Below are 14,564 nucleotides of genomic sequence, written 5' to 3'. Positions count from 1 at the left end.
TAATGCCATCACGAAGTGAATCCCTGTGCATTTATTTTAATATATTAATCTCTGTGACAAGCAGCCCTCTGAGGGCAGCCATAACTGTGATGTGGCCCCCAATGAAAACAAGTTAGAAATCCCTGCTCTAAGGTAAATTCTGTACATTATTACATTACTTCATAAAACTGCTATAGTTGTTCAGTACACTCTATTGCATTTTTTTAAATACAATATTTATTATCTAAACGTCTGTTTTTTTCTTTAAATGTTTTGAGTTAAGAGCTCTGTCACAGAACCAATTATCCTTGTAAGTTGAGGTACTACTGTAATAAAATAATAAGCAAAGGTGTAATAAAAAGGTGACTATCGTCTTTGTCGTGTGTTTTATTCTGATTATAATCATGATCACAAAATTAAAGACGAAATCACAAAATCATTCAATGATCAGGAACATTTTCAAGTCAAAATAGTACGAGTGTCGAAATAAAATACAGCTTTAGCCTATTGAGGAGGTGAGAAAGGAGTGTCGATAAAGCAAAACAGGATGTGAAGCAACTTACCTTCAAAATAAATTGTAAAGATTTTTTTTCTGTCCCATCAACAGTCTCTTTTACTCTGGCACGTTTGGAATGTAATTACAAGTTACATAAACAGATATACCCACAAACACATGACACATTATTAAGAACAAATAATTTCAGGGATCTGGAATGAGGCTTTTATGCCGAAAAGTCGCAGCAGAAATGCATGTTTTTATTAGCGCCCCCCCGTCTTCCTTTTCCCCCGCCCAAGCTCAGACGTGACATGCGTCAAAAGTCGACAAGTCACCCTCAACTTCGCGGATTTTATTGATTACTTCATCGATTATTGATCACCCTGTGATCCGTTGGTCCTTTTAGTCACCGGAGCCATGTTGCTCGTCACAGATACCGTTATCGCCTCTTGACGGCCGGGCAGCGGAAGTGAGAGAAGTGGGGAAGTTGTTCATGGATGCTGAGTAACTAAAGAGAGCAACCTGAAGACTGATCTGCCTTCTCTCAAGTTCAAGTTCGGGGCCACTTGGAGACAATAGTCCCCGCAGGACATGGACACCCACGTCAAGGAGGGACAACTTTACGTGCAGCATCAAAAGTTTGGCAAGGTAAACCTTACTATATTAATTATTACTGTTACAACCAAATGCTAATAAACTTGTAGTAAACGATCAAACCAGAAGAGTATATTGATAAACAGAAAGTTTCACATTGTTATCGTCCGATAGAAATTAATATAGGCTGCCAAGTGAGATGGAAATTCTGCCCTTGACAAATTAAACCGATAAATCACACAAACTACAGCCGGTGTTCTGGAAACATTTGCTACCCGTAAATTAGTTGTTGCCCAACGCTACTGAGCATGCGCACTCATGCGCATCAACGCTAAAGGTTTCTTCGAACAAAATATCCACAGCAATTAAGGTGAAAAACGTTAATATTTTTTTAACATACCAGGAAACAAACCAAATCAAAAACGGTATACACCTTGATTAACCTAAAATGCATGGCTGGTAGTTTGTCTAGACAAGTGGTTCTCAAACCTTTTTCACCAAATACCACCTCAGAAAACACCTGTAGTACCACCATATTGACCAACATTAAAACACAGTAGCGTAGGCATAATTATTCATTAAAAGCAAGGCAGAGGTTTTATTTAACGAGTATATTTAATATTTTTGGCCACTACACACAGTTTGGACAGTAACAGTGTTTATAGGAAAATAAAACACTATTTTTTAATTAAATTGAATTTAAGTATTTATTTCAAACCTGCACAATACAACAACACACATTTTTTTTTACATTTAATCAAGTGATTCTTTAGCGCAGTGGTCCCCAAACTACGGCCTGCGGGCCGCATACGTCCAAAATCTGGCCCGCGGAAAGTCCCAAGTTAAAAAAAAGTAAATATATATATATATATATATTTTTTAAATTATTATTTTTTAATCCGTCCTTTCTCGCCCATTCATCAATCCATTTTCTACCGCTTGTTACTCTTGGGGTCTCCTAGTCGCTCAGGCAAATCATATTGTCTAAAAATGCATTTTCCCATCGATAACGTGACGTCAAGTGTGTGCTCTTTCAGTCAATTGGTGCACGAGGAAAAAAAATGGCGAAATCGTTTGGGAAACGTGTGTCCGTCTGGACAAGAAAAAACAATTACCATATACAGTTTATATATAAATACATATATACATACATATGTATGTATATGTATATATAACTATATATATATATATATATATATATATAGTTATATATACATATGTGTATATATATATACATAATATGTATATATATATATATATATATACATAATATATATATATATATATATATATATATACACATACATATACATACACACATTATATATATATATATATATATATATATATATATATATATATATATATATATATTGGGTGTCCCACGATTCGATTCAATATCGATTCTTGGGGTCACGATTCGATTCAAAATAGATTTTTTTTTCAATTCAACACGATTCTCGATTCAAAATAGATTTTTTCCCGATTCAAAAGGATTCTCTATTCATTCAATACATAGGATTTTAGCAGGATCTACCCCAGTCTGCTGAAATGCAAGCAGAGTAGTACATTTTTGTAAAAAGCTTTTATAATTGTAAAGGACAATGTTTTGTCAACTGATTGCAATAATGTAAATTTGTTTTAACTATTAAATGAACCAAAAATATGATTTATTTTATCTTTGTGAAAATATTGGACACAGTGTGTTGTCAAGCTCATGAGATGCGATGCAAGTGTAAGCCACTGTGACACTATTGTTCTTTTTTTTAAATTTTTTATAAATGTCTAATGATAATGTCAATGAGGGATTTTTAATCACTGCTGTGTTGAAATTGTAACTAATATTGATATTGTTGTTGATAATATTCATTTTTGTTTCACTACTTTTGGTTTGTTCTGTGTCGTGTTTGTGTCTCCTCTCAATTGCTCTGTTTATTGCAGTTCTGAGTGTTGCTGGGTCTGGTTTGGTTTTGGATTTGGGTTGCATTGTTATGGTATTGCTGTGTATTGTTTTGTTGGATTGATTAATTTAAAAAAAAACTAAAAAAAAAAAAAACTTAAAAAAACAAAATAATAATAATCAGCCATTTGTCTTTGACTTAATGGAATATTTTGTCTTTCTATTCTATTGTCCTTCCAGGACCTCCCATTAAGAACGTCAGAAAGAGCATTCATTTTCTTTCTGAAGATGATGAGACGTCTAAGAAAATTAATAATAATAAAAAAATAGTACGACTTATTTAGAACAAAACCACAAGGCCAGAAAGTGCTGTCTGTGCGATCTTCTAAGCAAGAAAAAAGTGATTCACATATTTTGTAGAATGGTATATGCTAAATAAGAACACAGCCACTCTAAGAAGGTCTTTGTCTCTGTGCGTGCCGCGTTCTGGTCATATGACATGGACGGACAAAACATTTTGGTCCGGTTTCCTGCCCTGAAATCACCATTCTACGATTCAGTGCTGTTCAAATGAAAAGTACGCTGTACTTCAAAACTAGTCTGTGACAAAATAGCATTGTTGTGTTTTTGATGCATTAGTGGTCATTTGTGGCACACTTTCATGAAGTAGCCTTTAAAGCCTCACATGTGGTTCCTGAATCTTCTGCCCTCGTTGAACAGCACAGATGTGTGTGGCAACATTTTTGGTTTCTGTTTAGCCTCTTTCCTGTTGCCCGTTTCCTGTCTTTGCGCCCATTTTTCTCAGCGGCAGATGAAACAGAGAAATCTTGCTTTTAGCTCACATGCGTAAAGTTGTCGTCCGAGCAAAAGCAAAACACAGTGGAACTCGCTTATGTCGACCAGCTATCAAGCCACATTTACATGTTCTTATTATTACTAAAAATGGGCATGCTTATGTAGACGTTCATGGTCGACCACAATTTGAGATCTATAGGGGTCATTTCTGTCAAAAAAAAAGTTTATGTTGAGATGGGTTGCAGTATTGTCAACTTTATGAGTATAAGTAGTACCACAACGTAACTGCTGTCTACTTACACAGCATTGAAACGTACACACAGTGGTTTTTAATTGTAATAATTTTTTTGTGCATGTATTTATTGTTGTTGTAGTCAAGACACATGACAAAGTTAACGCGGTAGCTCTGTTAATTTATGAAAAGTATGCTAATACTTTTTGATCAGATACCGTGTAAAATTCAGGTTGGTATTGGCGATACCGATCTGATACTTTGTGCAAATATACCTAATGTGTCTGGTAAAATTAAAACAAATATTTTTCAAGTGTTGCTGCTCTTGAGGAATAATCTCAAAACAATATAAAATTATAGGGCGAAACAAATGATGGCGTTATTTTGCACTGATTGCAAGATATTGACGCTGCACTTGCACATTACAAACTAACCCAGGCAGACTAAAAAGTAGTTCCACCAATCGCGTTTCATTTAGAGAAGAGCTCAAGGATTTAGTTACAGTACAGTGTGTTTCTGTCAATGATATACATGATCTCAAATAACAAAAGTATCAAAAGTATCAATATTTTGATTTGAGAATTGATACTAGAGCATAAAGATCTGGTATCGGCAGTATCAATATTTCAGTATCGGCCCACACATCACTACTGAAGTGTGGTCAAATCAGACTTTTATCAGCATCTATAAAATAGCACACGGTATATACTATGGCAGGGACGTGCACATGATTATAGAGGGGCAGGGGCTCAAAGTCAGAAAAGGGCAGGAATTTTTTTTTTGGTCCTTTACACAATATGGAATTTGCTAATAGGAAGCTAACTACTTAGCTGTGTGTCCTTTGTAGGTAAAAGTGATTGCCATTTCTTTTGTGTTAACAAATTATGGTCATAATGAGTTAATTCACATTATCATAGGCTTGGAAGACATGAAAAGCAACAAAACACTGGTTTATTATTAGGCTATTTTTTGTTAAAGATAAGCACTTTAATATTGAACATTGAACAGTGCAACATGAACTTTGAAAAAAAATACAAAAATAAATACCCAAATGCAAAAAACTTCAATGTGAAAATCTGTCCTACTTCCCTTAACTTGATGAAAACACCATCAAGTTGTAACTTATGGTCGTCTATCTCACTTAATGCTCAGACTAAACAACTGAAACGCAATACAGGGCCAAAAATATGGACCAGGGGCCAGTAGAGGGCTGTATCCTTTCTTTTTTTTGGCATTGGGCTGCAGGCATAATCAACATGAATCAAGATTAAATACAGATGGCAATATTCCTAACAGATAACCTACATCTTATATCCCCAGAATGCTGAAATTATTATTATTATTATTAATAATAATAATAATAATAATAATTATTATTATCATTATCATTGTTCTTCTTATTATTATCAGTTTTATTATTAGTTTGTTAACCCACACAGTAATAGCAAAGTCACAATAACCTTATATCTAAAACTCTACTGTGAGAGAAATGTGATCCGCCGTAAACGTGCATTTTATTTTGAAAATTAACCCGGTGTTTTATTTTGTACATTACTTCCTGTCCCGCACGATCCTCTCTGCTCTGTGCGGACTTGATGTGCCGTGCTCAATTGATGCGCCGTGCTCCGACGTCCGGCAAAAACAGAAGCTGACACATTGACTAATAGAATAATACAGCGTTTTTCTGAAATATTACCCATATTAGATGCTGAATAAGTGGACGGCGACTAGACCATAACGCACAGGTTCAAGTTGCTCCACTGTCACGTCTGAGTAACCCTGGCTGCAGCCCGCAGATCGAGGAGGGGCTAAACGTTTAAAGGAAGCGGCAGGCTCAAACAACCCGGTATTACAAGAAAACGTGGAGTTTTTGTACCGCTGTTTTTTTTTTTTTTTTTTTTACATCCCTGACAGGAATTTATTAATGTTGTTTAAAGAAAAAAAAAACCCACACACACAGGCAGAGGGCACTTTTTAAGACGAGGCAAAAAAGGGCAGGGGCTCAGGCACCCGTAGGGCCCTATGTGTGCACGTGCCTGTACTATGGACATTTCGATCAGGGGTTTATGATGCCGATACCGATCACATATATTAACTCTACAATGTTCAATTAATGGTGAGTGCAATTGACAGTTTAACAATATCAACACAATATTCAAACTCGTTCCTTATTCTGTTTAATTCCATACAATATGAGCCAAATAAAGTCAATAGTGATATAAATATCGACCTTGGTATCGACACCACCATTTTATGGATCAATCTGCTCTCCTCTTACATGTTGTGTACAGGCTGCAACAATGCTGACACACCAACTGTTGTTGTTTTATCATCATACGTCTAACTCTTGTTAATCTATTTTAAATTCCTCTTAATATCTTCTTACTTTATTCTGTAATGTGGTTCAATCTAAATTAAAAAAAAAGTTTACTAAGCACGTATTAGCTTAGCAATGTAGCATGTCTGCTCCTGGCTTGTTCTCGCTGTGTAAGATGTTTAGCCTCGTCCTCCAGTGATAATGTACTTAGTAATGATACTTAAGATATTAAGAAATGCAATTTATTTTCCTTAATGGAGGTGAATATTATTAGTTGCGAGCCGCTTGTCAGCCAGTGGACTAAAAATAAATACAGGGTTCGCCGGAGGAGATCGGCAATTGTGATTGGCAATCAAGAAGAACTGCACTATTTTTGGAATTTTGCCTATTTTTTACAATCCTTATGTGAGAGAAGCACACATCTATTTTTCTTTTTAATGCACTCTATAACTCTTAAATAAAATCTAGCAAAACTCAGCTAACAATGGAGCTCATGGGAGTCGCTCTATTTTACCTATAAAGCACTCTTAAAAAATATCCAGAAGCCTCCATCATTGTTTTATATACACACTGTAAGTATATATGGTAATGTAGTAACAGGCACGTTCATAATAAGATGTAAGATTTAAGCATTCGACGGCGTAATAATTTCACAAACGCATCGCGACATTACATTTTTCCTTCAACGACAACAGCACCAGTGTGCATCATGAATAAGCATCATGCAGCGTTATTGCTAATTGCTAAGCAAGAAATAGAAACTTTGAACATAATAAAACAATTACTCACTGTGCAATGTCTGCTGTCACTGGGATGCCAACTGATGAGATGTTAATATAGTCCCTTTAAATGAAGAATCAATCATAATCCTCTAGCAGGCAAAAAAAAAGTGCTGGAAACGGGCGGTTTTTTGTGTCTCTCTCGCTATCTCCGGGTCTAAATTGAATGTCAAAGTTGACCAACTTCCCAAATTATGGCCACATGCTTCTACTATACAGGTGAGAGGCATGGTTATAATCTAGAATTAACTTTGACCAACTCAGAGGCGATGCAGCAGCAGCTCAGTATGTCGACATAGCAGCATAAGCTAGCTACCTCTGTGATCACAGCGCCGCTAAAAATAGTTTGTCAGTGTTAGCACTTGTAATAACAAAATTGCTAATACTTGGTTAATATGCAGATCACGAGATGTAAATAAAGTACTGTTGGCAGTTTTTTAGTGGGCATTATGAGCCGAATAGTGTACTCTCATTAGCTGCATTGTTAGCCACCTCATACTTTCCATATTTTATTAATTAAGAATGCATAGAAAAAAGAAAAACATTAGTTTTTGTATTACATAGGGATTGTGGATGATACACAAAAGTCCCCATAAAGTGCAGTTCCTTTTTAAAGACATTATTCTGCAATGGCGATTATGTACTTTTTCATGAAAATCGTCCGGTATTGATCGGTGGCCGATTAATCGGCACATCCATCGTAAAAGCCTTTCTGGAAAATTCACTTTACACTTCAAGGCTGCCTAGGCAGTTCGGCAACTTTTCTTCTCTCTTGGTTTGGCCTTATCTAGCAGGCAAACGCTACCATACACAATACTTCCATTACTCCAATATCATATGACATCACAAGAATCCGAATACAAGTATTCACAAATAGAGGGTGCTGAGCTAAGCGGGTTCCACTATAGAAGCACAATATTAATTATATTGACTGACAATTGCTGTGCCCTTCAGAAATGGAAGAAGAACTGGTTCGTCCTCTTCCCAGCCAGCCAAAATGGCATCGCCCGCCTTGAATTCTTCGACTCGCACGGGTCAGGAGGAGCAGCCGTCGCTTCAGGCAGCGGCTCCAATGAGAAGACCAAAAAGCTGGACAAGAAGATCATCCGCTTGTCGGAGTGCATCTCCATCTTGCCGGCACTGACAGAGAGCTGTCCCAAAGACAACATGGCAGCGTTCTGTGTGGAAACCAACGACAAGACCCATGTGTTCGCTGCCGAGAAGAACTCCGCCAAGGAGTGGATGGATACCATGTGTGACATTGCATTTCAGGTATCCTTTCTGCTTTGGCCCCTTTATGATCACCAATTGCTAAATAAGTGCCATGTAGTCAACGAAAAAGACATTTGGTGAAGACATCTTTCTGTCTCCTCAGGGTGGAAGTGGCAGCGGCAGTGTGTCTGGAGAATCTGATGGGGGATCCCAGGACTTGAAAATGTCAGAGAACCTTATCTACTACTCCAGAGAGGAGGGTGAGGATGTTGTAGCACAAACTAGTGGGAGGGCAGATTGATCCAAATATCAATAGTATCGATACCATTTGTACTATCAGTATCAAATCAATACTAGCCGTTCAGTTCTTTGTATGAATATTTTCCCAGATATTCGTGTTTTTATAAAAAGCCAAAGGAATTGAATGAGAGCCAATAGTGGTTTTTACACTATTGACTTAATTTTCATCAAAACGTTTTATGTACTAACAGCAGAAAAGCGAATAATTGTATTAGTTTGTTAATTGTTACATTGTCTTACAATATTGTATGCATATTTTTTTTTTTCCCCACAAATTATTTGTTGTTGTTTCTGATTATAATCATGATCAACAAATTAAAGGCAAAAATAACAAAATGTTTATATAATTTTGAAAAATTACAAGTAAGAAGTATCAGTGTACTGTATTTACTCAGTATTAGATTGATGCCAACATTTGCAGTATCGCCAAACCCTGGCACAAACAATCAATGTTGCGTGCAATGTTTTTTACGCAGCGTATGTGATCTATACATGTCCTAACTGTGCCAAACTGGGCTTTTATATGTTATTTTCTTAATTTTCTCTTCAGTAAACAAGTTCTGGGTGGGCATCCAGCGGACCGAGGCTTCGGATCGCTGCGGGCTGGCAGGTCACTACTGGCTTAAAGCCGAAAGCAACGTCTTGATCTTGAAAGATCCCAAAACAAAAAGGAACGTCTTTGTCTGGCCGTACAAGCTGCTGAGGAGATACGGGCGTGACCGGGTGAGTTTAAGAACGCGACTGCATGTGGTCAGAGCATCTTCTGCTTTAGGGTCTGTAGTTATGTTGGTTTTTTTTGCCACTCAGCAAATTGCAAAGTAACGTTTAAAAATGACTCTGCAAAGCGACAAGAAGGGATGATTAAATGGAGTGAAGTAGTACATTAGATCAGTGGTCCCCAACCACCGGGCCGTGGCCCGGTACCGGTCAGTGGATCGATTGGTACTGGGCCGAACAAGAAAAAAAAAAAAAATATATATATTTTATTTTTATTAAATCAACATAAAAAACACAAGATACACTTACAATTAGTGCACCAACCCAAAAAACCTCCCTCCCCCATTTACACTCATTCGCACAAAAGGGTTGTTTCTTTCTGTTATTAATATTTCTGGTTCCTACATTATATTTCAATATAGATCAATACAGTCTGCAGGGATACAGTCCGTAAGCACGCATGATTGTATTTTTTTATTACAAAAAAAAATAAAAATACCATACCGACCCCCCGGTCCGTGGGACAAATTTTCAAGCGTTGACCGGTCCGCAGTTACAAAAAGGTTGGGGACCACTGCATTAGATGAGACTGTAAAGTAAAACAAGCTTACTCTTTTTCTTCTCACACATTGAATCACATTGACTGATATCACTTCTCCAGGTGATGTTTTCCTTCGAGGCCGGCCGTCGCTGTGACTCAGGCCCTGGTAACTTCACCTTTGACACCAAGCAAGGCAACGAGATCTTCACCCTCGTAGACCAGGCCATCAAGTCACAAAAAGCCCTGGCTGAGGAGCGTCCCCTGAGCTGTCCCATCAACTGTGACTCAGAGTGTCCGCCATCGCTGCAACACGTACGCAACACTGGCACCACTGCACCCGGCAGCGGAGACAGCAGCAGCTGTAGCAGCTGGGAGGCCGATGGTGATTCGGGCGGCAGCAAGCCGGGCTCTGCAGACGGTGTGCTCGAGAAGAGAGAGGGAGGAGATGCAGCAGGAAAAGGGCAAGGAAGCAGTGGAGCTGAGAGACACAAAGGGAGGAGTTTACCAGAATTGCCAGCCATACCGGGGGTTGTGAGTGAAGGAAACACACCTCCACGGTCACCAAGAGGCCAGCGGGCGCTAAAGGGTTGTTCCTCTGCTGATGAACAGGCCGCTCTTTATTCAGAGCCGGCTGATGCAGTCCGCCTGCCTTTGTACACTGCTGACAGTCTCTACTCAGACCCAGTGGACAGCATCAAGAACCAGAACCCTCCGAGCAGCACATCCACACAGGTGCCGGTCCCTCGACTGCGACCAGTGGGTGGTGAGTCCTGTGGAGGCGGGGCTCCAGCAGAGCACCACCACGTTGGGAGCAACCAAAGAAAAGCCCCCGACCTGTATTCACATGTGTATGACCACATCAGCCTGGAGCTGAGCCACAAGACTAGCACGATCGGTCTAAACGGGCCAGCCAATGCAGGGGGGCGTGGGAGAGGTGGAGGCAGAGGAGTGAACAGAAACGGTGGTCAAGCAGAGGGCGCATCCCCTGTTCCAGCTCTGGAGCATATTTATGATGAGCCAGAGGGTTGTGCACCACATCGAGGGACAAGTGTTTACAACGAAGCCCGTCTGGAGCCTCATGGCCAGAAGAGGCCAGAGGAAGTGGCGCCCCTGACAGGACCGGAGGGAAATTACAGCACAGTTACCCACAGAGATTTCCACAAACACTCCCCAACGAACCAAAGAGCGCAGAACGCTCAGGCTGCAAGATGGCCCAAACCTGTCACGGCCCCCAAACCCAGCTGGGGCACTTTTGGTCGTAAAGAGCCTGTACCGTTGCCTCGCGGGAAAAATGGTGCATCTGTCAGTAACTTAAACAACAACAACAACATTTGGGACATAAGTGGAGAAGGGGACCAGGAGCTGTACAGCAAAGTATCAAAACAGAAAGCTATACCTTCTAAATCCTGGTTGAACCAGCCCAAAGCGACACCACTGAGGTCACCTGACATTATCTACGACAACTTGGGAGATATTTGATAATTGCAAGAAACTTGTCAAGCACAACAAGACAGCTTTACTTTTTATAGCATATTTTCCAGGTGTGTCCACTGAGATCAAGTCTTTCTTGTAAGCTCTCGGCTAAAAGAGAGCCACCTCCCTTTTTGAGGTGGTTTCACAAATTGAGGGAGTGAGTCTTTGTCTTTAAGAGACATGCGAGAGAGTTTGGAGTCTGGAACCAGCTGTGCTGTTTTTACAAAATGTCTGTCGCCCATACGAAGTGACAGCACCGCTGCATTCTTGTCTTGGTGAAATCTGAGACCATTCTGGACAGCCAGAATGTATTTGAAATGTTCAGAAGGATCTATAAGAACTAGTATTTCCTGCACCGATTCTTCTCTTTCCTTGCCAGCAGTGCAGAGAGATTTAAATGGGCTCTAGTACGGGAGCTGTTACACCCTAAGGCTCCACGTGGTGGAAAAACATACTGTTATGCTTTTGCAGGAAGCATGCGATAGGAACCCAATCCCCTATTTGGCTCAAGGAAACAGACAAAACGGGGTCACGTGACTTTAACTGCAGAGGAAGGTTGACAGAAACTACTTCAATCTCTCGTTGTTGTTCATCTAAATAAGAAACCCTGCAATTAGCTGAAAATGTGTAAAGGTGCATCTCAATAAATTTTAATATCTTTGAAAATTTAATCTATTTCAGTAGTTCAATTGAAAAAGTGAAACTATTATATTCTATGGACTCACTAAACAAGATGTGTCCAAACTATTTCAAAATACCACAACATTTGTGAGAAAGTCTAAACAATCAGGGCTGTCAATAATACTGAGTTAACGTATGTGATTAATCACAAAAAATACTGCATTAAACATGTATACACACAGATTAATCACACAATGTTTTGTGACTGTTCATGCTCTTTTACCTTAACCACGGATGGTTACCTGAAAGGTGGCACAAGTTGCTATTTGGTCAGTGATCAGTATGGCAGCATTCGTTAGTGCAAAAACGAGTGAGGAGACTGACTGGTGTGCTGCTGGCAAATTTCACTAAAACTGTTACCAGGTTTTGAGCAAATAAATGACGTTCATTCAAGTAAACCATTTACAATTTTTCCTGGATGACATTATGACAATAAAACTGTATATGTCCAAATTTTGGAGTAGTTCTTTAAGTCAATTTAAGTTATACAAGCTAGTAATAACCTGTGATTAATCACGATCAATCCAAATTTAAAAGTGTGATTAATTTGATTTAAAACGTATATATATATATATATATATATATATATATATATATATATATATATATATATATATATATATATACATATATATATATATATATATATATATACATATATATATATATATATATACGTATATATATATATATATATATATATATATATATATATATATATATATATATATATTTATATATTGTCAAAGCTTTTGTATCAATTTTAGTTACAGCAGACTTTCTAACATTTTAGCCTTTTCTCCTTGAGAGAAAGAGCTGCAGGCCGCAAATGATAAATAAAAACACCAAAATTCAGTAGCTTTGAAAAATTGGAAAAATGGTCAAAACATAAATATTGAAAACTGTTGAGTCATGCTATAATCAGCCTTTAATTGCTCTAAACCCTGGCTTATGCTTTTGTGACTATAAATGCCAACCTACACTATGCTAGCTTGCTCGTCACCCTCCAAACTATCCTGCAGAGCGTGACCTGCTCCCCCCAAAAAATCTGACCATAAAAGCTATGATTGGGCACCTTGTACTATGTACTTGTACTATACCACTTGTTGAGAAGGCGCAAACCCCACATTGGCAGACACCTAATTTTTTGATTCTGGATCAAAATTTGCAATGGAAGTGACTGATGCGACACATTATTTGCATCTCTAATAATTGGTTCACAAGGAATGAATCTAACAAGCTCATAAAGAGTTGCTATAGTTGCTTACAGAGTTGACCCTCTTGGACTCACCATTAAGAAGGCATTGGCCAAGATGATGTAAAAATTATGCATGAGTATTATCCATGCATGCTTTAGTCTGAATTGAACGCTTCAAATCAAATAACTTTTGCAGGATATTCTTATGGATTGCAATGCACCTCTATATGTAAGAAACAGCTGTGCTGTCTGTAAATAGAACTAACAATAAACAATGTCGAAGAAAAGTCCAAACAGTTCTCCAAAGGTGTCAACATAAGTATTTTGCTACCAAGGTCAGTCATTTTCGCCAAACAGATGTTCTGTCCTGAGCTAAAAACAAGTATGACCTCATCTTTCGCTTCTCGTCTTCTGCCACACTTTGTTTTTATTGTTTCACTCCATTTCCAGCCACTTCATTGCACCGTTAAAACATGAAACAACGGGCTTTCATTCGGACTTTGTTGTCGTTCTGCTCTCTCTGCCTCGCCGTGTCCGTTGTGTTTTGAGAGTTGCCATGGCGCTGGTGAAACTGGGGCAGGATTGTGTTGTGCATTTCAAGTGCAGACAGAGGTAGATTTAACACAAGATGGCTTAGGAAAGAAGCCCAAATCAGCCATTTAGCAGCATGAAGAATTCAAAAGAGTTTCTTCAGAGCTTACAAAAGAGAAGATGAGAAAGACGTTCACACGATAAATGTTGGCAAGAAAGAGCTGCATGTGTCATTTGGCTTGAAAAACAGGGACAGTCTGTTCCCTTTCGAGGCTCCAGTTCTCCTTCGTCCCTCTACTTTTTATTTCCCCAACTGCTACCGGAGTGCTTTGTGAAAGATACCCACGTTACATTTGGAGCTTCCCAATTCTGCCAATCCCCACCAGTGTGTTTCTTCAGGCCAAGCAGGAAAGAAATGAGAAGCCAAAAGGGGGACAGACAAACTTCTGTGTTTCTCATTAAACTCTAATCGAACTTAGGACAAACAGAGCCAGACACATGTGGCCCATGGTAGGTTTGTCTGATTCTTCTGCTTCTTGAAATGACTCAACACTTCCTCACTGATATCCAAAACTAGCTGCATAGTTGCAGTCTGTCAGAGGGAGTATAAACTCTTACTGTCTGTTTTTTTTCATTCTGTCCCTCACGTGGCAACAGCGGTTCGGCCTGTTTGGAGCTTTAATTGCTCAAGACCCGTTTAGGAAGCAGTTATTTGTAACCTAGCAGATCATTCCGAAATGACTAATAACCACATTTAATACAGGTTGGTTTGTCAAAAACAACAACATTCCATCATTAGAGCTATTGCACAGATCTATG

The 14,564-nt window shown here is 38.7% G+C and overlaps 1 protein-coding gene across 1 annotated transcript; it reads left to right on the top strand.

The window, feature by feature from the left end:
- Window positions 1–770: 770 nt before the first annotated feature.
- dok1b (docking protein 1b) lies at window positions 771–12,594 on the top strand. The gene is made up of 5 exons (XM_062066859.1): window positions 771–1,123; window positions 8,047–8,364; window positions 8,468–8,564; window positions 9,155–9,327; window positions 9,983–12,594. Exons 1-5 carry the CDS (start codon window positions 1,067–1,069, stop codon window positions 11,339–11,341), a joined length of 2,004 nt encoding a protein of 667 aa, XP_061922843.1. The 5' UTR covers window positions 771–1,066; the 3' UTR covers window positions 11,342–12,594.
- The last annotated feature ends 1,970 nt before the right edge of the window (window positions 12,595–14,564 follow it).

Source organism: Entelurus aequoreus, linkage group LG12 (genome assembly GCF_033978785.1).
Source record: "Entelurus aequoreus isolate RoL-2023_Sb linkage group LG12, RoL_Eaeq_v1.1, whole genome shotgun sequence".
NCBI lineage: Eukaryota > Metazoa > Chordata > Actinopteri > Syngnathiformes > Syngnathidae > Entelurus > Entelurus aequoreus.
Note: the sequence above shows the minus strand (reverse complement) of the source record. Positions and strands in the feature narration are given on the sequence as shown.